Genomic DNA, 8,791 nt, shown 5'->3' with positions numbered 1-8,791 from the left:
AGAAACTCCGAATGATTGATTTTTTTTTTCTTTCCACTCTATCTATTAATTAAATAGTTAATTATTTTAAAAAATGTTTTTCACATTATATCATATTAATTTTAATTATATTAGTTATTTTATATTTTTAGTTAAAATTATTAATGATTTATGTTCCGTTCATTTTACTGATTCGAATTTAAAATTTAAGTTTTATTACCGTAAAAAGCTCTCATAAACAGTCACATCTAACTTTTTTGCTACAATAAAAAACTCTCATATAAAGTTACATCTCAACTCGAATTAAAAACTCGAATCAGCAAACTAAACGGACCTTTAATTTTTTTCTTAACTTTTCTCTACTCTAATCATTAGTTAAATAGTTAACTATTGTAGATAATATTTTTCATACTAGCTAAATATAATTAGCATGAAATAGCTAGTCATTTCATTTTTTATATTATTTTATTTTTAAAATTGGAATAAATATAAAGACTCTTTTCTAAATTTAATAAAATTATTTATATTTTAATTTTAATCAATATTAAAATAATCAATATTTAACTAAAAAAAAATATAATTGAAGTGATTCACTAAAAAGTTGTTAACTAAAATAATTTTATGATAATTTTAGTTAGAATTTAATTTATATTTAAAGAGTACTTTTAGAGATGCTCTTATTAAGAATTGACTAGACATTTGTTTCTTTTATTATTTATTCTTTCAAACCACATGCAAAGGGTTTTTTTTTTTTTTTTTTTTAAATTAGATAGAGTTATTCATATTTTAAATTCAATAAATATTAAAATTATTTATGTTTAGTTAAAATATAGAGTATAGTTAGAGTAACTCACTAAAAAATTACTAATTATAATAGCTAGAATCACTTATTGATTGACATGTTATTTACAATTTTAAATATGTTGTCATATTTTTCTGTTTGAATGGTTGTCTTTCCACTTATTGATTGACATGTTATTTAAATTTAAAAATGTAATCATATAAATAAAAATAAAATACTAAAATATTTATATAATTCATGAGACGTTAAAATTCAATTCGATGAGACAGAAAAATAGAACAAACATATCTTAATTACTCCTCTCTTTCTCTCTACCTTTCACCGAATCACTGCCTCAGCTTGTTTACAGCTCTTTTCGACCTCTACTTTCTTGCTACCTTTTGCGACTTACTTTCCTTTTTCTGGAATGTAAAATTTTTGGGAATGTAATTTGCAAGACAGAGTTACTTTTTCAAAGTATTTATTAAAAGGAAAAATTAGCTAAATGACATTTTTACTACCTTTTCATAAATAGTCAAACTTTTTTTATTTTAAGAAAATGATTGTTTTATTTATAGGAATCAATTAGTGATAGACTCACAATCAATTAGTTATTAACCACAATAAATCAGTAACTTAACCACAATCAATCAGTGATTAATTAACTCATTATTAATTTATTAATTATTTATCATTGATAAATTGTAATTTGTTGATTGAAGTTGTTTAATTACTAATTGATTTAATGAGTGAGAGCAGACTAGTTAATTGTAAGCCCCTCCACCTCAACCATAGGTTGAGGTTTTGAGTCACTTTAAGTCTCACTTGAATGTGGTGGCATTCTCCTCTCCTTTTATATAAAAAAATTACTAATTGATTTTAGTTAATTATTAACTAATATTAATTAATAATGAAAAATAATTAAGTTAATTCGTGATAAATTAAAATCTATCATTGATAGACCGTTAAGTCCATCAATAATTGACTGTTAAGTTAATCAGTTATAAACCACTAAGTCAATTAGTGATTTGACCCTTTTAAGTTAATAAAAACAACCATTTTTATAATTTTACAAAACATTGGTCATTTTCTTAAAAAAAAACCCTTTAAAAAGGATTATTTATGCTGAAATCCTTGTAAGAAACATACTAATGATTGTAGAAAAAATAAATTTTAACATTTCAAATAACATTATGTATTGAAGTACAAATTAAATTGACATTAGCATTTGCATTAGAGACAATCTTACCAGTTACCTGTTTAGTTCATTAATTTGAACCCATGATTCTGATTATGCTCTCCCATAAAAAAATTGAATAAAAAAAAGTTCATACCAATGGGTTCTCTCACAAAATTTAAATTCAGAATAAAAATCACTGATATAAACTCATGAACTAAACAAGTCTTAAGCTTTGAAAGTTGTAAGTCATTTTTCAATTTTAAAATAATTTAAAAAACAAAAACTATAATGATTAAATGAAAAATTAAATATATTAATCAATAAAAATTAAGTATCAAATTTATTATATGTTATATTTAGTAAAAAATTTATCACAAAATAACACATATAATAAATTTATCAAAATAAATTATATTATATTATAAAATATTTATTTACACTTAAATATTAAATTTATAATTGACTTATAGCATGCACACAAGTTTACACATTCAACTATGTAAAACATTACTAAAGCGAAAAAAAGATGGTCAAGGTGTAGTGTACGAATGTAGAAAACCACGTTTACTGTCCTTTCTTTCCCTCTTGGACAGAAGTTCGTCACTTTCTGTGATTCTGTCTTCTGAGCATAGACTCTCTTGTTCGGAGTTTCTTTTATTTTTTTTTTATTTTTTTTCTTTTGGTCAGGAAACAATGACTGGAATCCGATCGCCACCGGAGGATACAGACCTCGGGCAGCCGGCTCGGTCAACTCCGGCCGCCGCCGATCTGGTCTCCGACGACGACCGCTCGATCGCCGCCGACTCCTGGTCCATCAAGAGCGAGTACGGGAGCACGCTCGACGACGAGCAACGCCACGCCGACGCCGCCGAGGCCCTCTCTGCCGGCAATTTCAGAGCCGCCTCTGATTACAGGTCAGCTTGGCTTACCTATTGCTCTTTGCTGTTTGGTTTGGGTGAAAAGGTTAGGGAAAAGGAGTGGAATTTTTGTATGAACACAAGAAGTTCGTTTTAGGTTTTCAATCAGAAAACGGGGAACAACAGTGGAGTGGATGTGTTGACCTAAAACGTTTAGCAGTACAAAAGTTGGAATTTGGCGTAAACTTGTGCTTTGGAGTTCCTGATTCAAATTGTTGAGGATTTCTAGATACAAAGAATTGTTTCATTTTTGTTCTGGATTTCGTGATTCCAAGTTGATATTGGTTTAGTATTTGAATGATTCCATTACCCTGTCAAGCTGGTTGTATGCAACGTGTAGTTCAGGTTATAAATTAGATTGTATCGGAAATTGTAGCATATGTAGTGGATAAAGATTGGCGAAACAGAAATCATCATTTTCTTTAGCTGTTTATAATTGCTAATAGTAGATGGTTGGAACGGACATCCTGTTTTAAGGCATTGTTTTTTTATGTGTGCAGTTCTGACAAGGATGAACCAGATGCTGAAGCAGTTACATCAATGTTAGGTCTTCAGAGTTACTGGGATTCTGCGTATGCGGATGAGTTGGCAAATTTTCATGAACATGGCCATTCTGGTGAAGTTTGGTACGGTCTAATTTTGGAAGGCAATTTCACCTTTCTTTTTTCTTTTTGTTTTTGTTTTTGTTTTTGTTGTTTTTGAATCAAAGGCAAACTTCAGGCATGGAAACATTTCTCACTAAGATTCGAACCATAGAAAACATGTTTCATATAAGTTTTTATCTTGGTTATTGTGTAGCATTATGCTTTTTTAGCCTTTGATTGCTCCCAAAAAGGTCTGGGGTACGAACCACCTCAAAGGCACCTATGACAAAAGTCAAAGTTTCCTGCCTTCCAAGATTATAGGGTTTTGCGGAAGGCTCCAGTTTCAAACTCAGGCTCACAAGTGGGTTCAGGGGATATCGGGATATTAAAAAAAAAAAACTTTTCTTACATTTTATTAAAGTTTGTAACTTTGACCATTTCCCATAGCTTTGATTCAACCTTCTACCAAGTTTGTGCTCCTTTATATTCTTCCTGGGCCAAATTCTGCGGTACTAAACAACAAGTTCAGAAGGTCCTAAAACTGTTGGATTCGACAGTTGTAAGTGGTGCTGCTGCTGTCAAGATGCTTCATCAGAGAAATTCCCTTTTGTTTTCAACAATATATATATATATATATATTTTAAATCCCTGATCCCTCCCGTCAAGAAAAATATGTAAGAGAGGCCCTTGGGAATCTTATGGTCTCTCCTTTATTATAGATTTAGTTATTGATTATTATGTGTCTTTATTACCTTATGTTAGGATTCTTCAACTTTTCTTCCCTCTGTTTCGATAGGTTTGGTACTGATGTAATGGAAGTTGTTGCTTCTTGGACCAAAAGCTTGTGCATCGATATTTCTCTAGGCCACCTACCAAATCATGTTGACAATGTCAAATCCGAGCCTGTTGAAGGTGGTGATAAATATCTTTCTACTTGGAGTGTCCTTGATATTGGGACTGGCAATGGTTTGCTACTCCAAGAACTAGCCAAGCAGGGGTACGCTTTACTCTATGCTAAAAGCCTAGAATATCTGATTTTTTTTCTACTATTTTTGGTGTAATTATGTTTGCTATTACTCTGTAAACACAATACATATGATACTTTGCTAGGAACTGCTTGGTTCTGTTTTAGTGGTAATAAGTTAAGAGCGCTGGTTTTCCTTGATGCCGCAGTCATGTCAGCAGTAGAAAGTAGTGAATTAACTATGACTAGGAAAATGCTTTTCCTTTCCCACTTTTTGGTGGGTTTTCTTGAATTACTAGCTTCAGTTTTCTCAAAGATATCTCTTGAGGTCTAAGTTTTATTGGTTCTGATGTTTTCAAGCCATAGCACCAAATGATGATAAAACTTGTTTTTATTTTGGTTCAGGTTTTCTGATTTAACAGGAATCGATTACAGTGAAGGAGCGATTGACCTTGCTCGAAAACTTGCGCAGCGTAATGGATTTGTTAATATTAACTTCTTGGTACAAACTCAGACATAATGAAATTATAAGCACTTTCCGTTTTGCATTTAGATTTTTTCCATCTCCCATTTGATGGTACTCATTTTTGCCAGGAAGTGCTCCGCACCCCATAAAATGGAATTCATTTTCATTAGTCTAATAATTAATATCTGGTGATCTTGACCTATCCCTTATTTAGTTTGATATTTCATGCATTCCATGTGGTGGAAGTGGGAATATCATGACTTGTTCATGCCAAGGTTTTAACCTCTCAAATTACTTGTTCTCCTCCTATTTTTCTCTTCTATTTGTTGGCACTTTGTTTTCGGGTAGAAACTGAAGTAGATTCCAGAACTGAGGTCCTGGATATTCATTTGCGTTTGGTTTATATACCTGGCACTCCAAAGCGAGAATTGGTATCACTTGGACCTGGTTGGATTTGTTCAAAGACCATTGTTACTTTATTGCAAAAGTTGTATAGTCTTTAATGCGGTGATAAGAATGCCAAAAGATTTTATCGGCCTCTGTTTTTGCACAGAAACTTTTTTTTTTTCCTTGATTCCTGATTTTCGAGGAGCAATATCCTCTTTTTTTCATTGTTATTATTGTTTAAAGTAAATAGCTATATCCTTTTTGGTTCAACTTATATTAAATCAACAATTCTTAGGTTCTTGACGTGGTTATTTAAAATCAACATAGTTTAATAACGTAACTTCTTCTTCTTTTTTTTTATTTTTTATTTTTTATATATATATACATATATATATAAATTAAGTTTCTTCTACTGATTGAAGTTGTCTCAACATAGACATTGCAAATGAACTATGTGTAGGAAGTTGAATTATTTAATTTGTTTAGTTAGGCTTTATGCAAGTGTATCTTCTAGATTTTAACTTGTTTAATAATTAATACATTGTTTTTTGCATGTCTCAATGGATTTTTTTATTTTATTTTTTGTTTGTGTTTTTGTTTTCCACAAAGGTTGATGATGTTCTTGAGACAAAGCTGGAACGACAATTTCAACTCGTCACAGATAAAGGAACTTTAGATGCCATTGGATTGCACCCAGATGGCCCCATTAAAAGGTAGCAAAATTTATTATCTTTCTGCAAGTATGAAAATTAGAAAGAAGCTTACTGAGTCATGCAGCATATTCAGAACTGAGAGAATCCTAGCCCAAAGAGAAAATAAGCCTTACGTTTTATACAATTAATTCACCAGCCAGAGGAACCCAACCTTTTTTTATGAACTTTTTGGCATTTCTTAATGTTGAACAGAGATTATGTTCTCTTGAGAAATCCTAGGGTTATCAAAAAATGAATAATGGTTATGTTGCATTTCAATCACATAAATTAAAAGGTAGAAGCCATAATGATGATTGGATTTTGTATTTTCTCATCTGCAGGATAATGTATTGGGACGCTGTTTCAAGATTAGTGGCGCGTGGTGGAATACTGGTATGTTGTATTTGATTTTTCTAACTAATTGTTTCCGGAATTAGTCCCTCGTTGTTGTCCTAACTGGTATACGATGAGACGTAGAAACGTAGACGGACCTAGTCTTCACGAGTGTTGCTTTTTTCTTTAAAAGGGGTGGAAAAAATCTGTTATTTTCATTCCAATTTTTAGACTCCGAATTCTTTTACTACAAAGGTATTTCTATTATATTCTTCAAAAAATGATCCTTGTCAAATATGTAATTGTTTTTTTTTTTTTTGGTAGGTTTTAACTTCCTGCAATAATACAAAAGATGAATTGGTCGGAGAAGTGGAAGGTTTCAACAAAAGAAGCATTGGAGGGTCCCACTCGCAGGAAGCTGAAGAACCCCTCAAGGACCAAGAAGCAAATAGGGACGCCCCTGCATTTCAATATCTTGGTCATGTTCGCTCTTATCCAACTTTTGAGTTTGGTGGTTCTGTAGGATCTCGGGTTGCCACAGTTGCTTTTCTCCGTAACTAATCTGAACAAAAAGCAATCTATTTTTACATTTTGGGATATGATCGAATGGTTTTGATACAGTTCAAAAACATTTTGTATGCTTGTGAGAATATTGGACTTTGCTGAATTCTGAGGTTTATTGCTAATCAGCCATGTAATTTGTTGATTAATTTTAAAAAGCCAAGTTCAAGTTTTCTTCTTCATTTCTTTTTGGAAAATTCTCGAGGCAGCTGAATAGCATGATTTAACCTGTCCAGCATGGACAAAAGAATTATTCGGATTTTACCCCAGATCATCCAAAGCTATCACTTCAAAGATCTTAAAAGGGTTATTTGCTTTTTCGTACCTTGCATTTTAGGATTATTTAAAAAGTATATTTTTGATTTTTGATCTCATCAAAAAGTATCCTTTTACGGATTTTATTTGATATATAAATTTATACTTTTTACCGATCAACACTTAATTTTAACCTACAAATGTACCCTTATATATAAGAAAGAAAAATTAAAAAAATCTTAAAAATATATAAAAATAGAAAAATCTTCAAAAAAATGTGTTTTTTTTTCCTTTTCATTCTTTTAGAAAGTTTTTAAGAACTTTTAAGAATTTTATTTGTTATTTTAAGGGTATTTTTGTCATTTTTAGGTCAAAATCAATGTTAATATAAGATATGAATTTTTATATTAAATGAAATTTAAAAGTATACTTTTGATAAAATAAAAAATATTCTTTTTTAATAAACTTAAGAGGCAAGGTATAAAAAGATAAATAACTCACTGCCTGTTAACATGTTGGATTAACTTTGGTTGTTTGCAACGTCAGCAGATCACTATCATTCCAATGTCACGTTTCAAGAGATTTCTCGGTGGACAATCATTGAAACCCGATCTCTAGGGGAAAATTCTTACGTTAGATGGTATTGAGCTCCTAAAGAAATCTCCACCACTGAGCAAAGGAGCAAAATGACATAACTTGTATCACAAATCAATTTATTCGTATTCGTATTGTATTCGTATTCGCATTTTAATAAGATTATAAGAGTGACATACTTAGATAATTTTAAAGGAGATAAAAGTATCGCTATATTTATAAATCCCTTTTAAGTGAATTGTCTACTTATGTAGGGACAAGTGGGCTTACCAACACCAACTAAGGCTGTACGTCGGTCAGTAATTGACGATTTTCATCGGTAATTGAAAACCGATGACTAACTGATTGAAAAAATTGAAGGATCGGTAACTAATCTTCAATAGTTCTATTTCGGTCGGTTACCGACAATGCTTGCACTTCAGTCGTACTTAGTGAGGAGACGGGACTAGGGATCCCATGAAATAGCAGAGGAGGAGATGAAGGGTTTGGTGGCAAGGTTTTTGGGTCAAATATTGGTATTTTTTTTATAGAATGAGTGAAATGACATATTTAAGATGGTGGTTAGTAAATTATAACATAATTTCTTAGAATAAGAAATAAGTAACATAATTTAATATGTTAGATTTCTAACATTATTAAAAGAGACAAAATAGGCCTTAATTCCCTTTTCTTTTTTTTCTTTTTTTTTTTGAATAAATACCCCTTAACTCTTTCTCTTTCCACCTCTCTCTATCTATCCAATAAATAAATGACGTACTCTCTCTTTTTTTCTTTTACGTCCATGACTTACTTATGTTTGATGTGACGAGCATATAGACAGATGAGTATCCGGCTAATAATTCCAGCTTTGGCTATTTCTTTACATAATTATCGGCCAGCGTTGGGTTATATGATTTCCTTTTAAGTTATTGTTATTGATGTTATCATTAGTAAAGATCAGCTTCCACGCCGGCAACGTTGATTCGCACAATGCAAATTATGCAACAAACAACTTTAATAACACAACATAAATTGTATTTGCATGGAAAAGAAAGTATGTATTAATAATAGTCACGACTCATGACATTTCTTTGGTCTTGTCTACAAATCAAAAAGGTA

At 31.1% G+C, this 8,791-nt stretch overlaps 1 protein-coding gene across 1 annotated transcript; it reads left to right on the top strand.

The window, feature by feature from the left end:
• The first annotated feature begins 2,449 nt into the window (after nucleotides 1-2,449).
• On the top strand, nucleotides 2,450-6,969 carry LOC21409750 (EEF1A lysine methyltransferase 2). The gene is made up of 7 exons (XM_024173829.1): nucleotides 2,450-2,854; nucleotides 3,358-3,483; nucleotides 4,238-4,438; nucleotides 4,811-4,907; nucleotides 5,868-5,971; nucleotides 6,292-6,343; nucleotides 6,608-6,969. Exons 1-7 carry the CDS (start codon nucleotides 2,634-2,636, stop codon nucleotides 6,842-6,844), a joined length of 1,038 nt encoding a protein of 345 aa, XP_024029597.1. The 5' UTR covers nucleotides 2,450-2,633; the 3' UTR covers nucleotides 6,845-6,969.
• The last annotated feature ends 1,822 nt before the right edge of the window (nucleotides 6,970-8,791 follow it).

This window comes from Morus notabilis, unplaced genomic scaffold, assembly GCF_000414095.1.
Source record: "Morus notabilis unplaced genomic scaffold, ASM41409v2 Scaffold518, whole genome shotgun sequence".
Taxonomy (NCBI): Eukaryota; Viridiplantae; Streptophyta; class Magnoliopsida; order Rosales; family Moraceae; genus Morus; species Morus notabilis.
The sequence above is the reverse complement of the archived record's forward strand: the minus strand, read 5'-3'. Positions and strand labels throughout refer to the sequence as shown.

Bases quoted from the DNA above. Each gene is read 5' to 3' on its own strand.
- LOC21409750 (XM_024173829.1), top strand. From the start codon at position 2,634: ATGACTGGAATCCGATCGCCACCGGAGGATACAGACCTCGGGCAGCCG. The intron at 2,855-3,357 runs GTCAGCTTGGCT...TTATGTGTGCAG, and splicing joins AGAGCCGCCTCTGATTACAG to TTCTGACAAGGATGAACCAG. The intron at 5,972-6,291 runs GTAGCAAAATTT...TCTCATCTGCAG, and splicing joins CCAGATGGCCCCATTAAAAG to GATAATGTATTGGGACGCTG.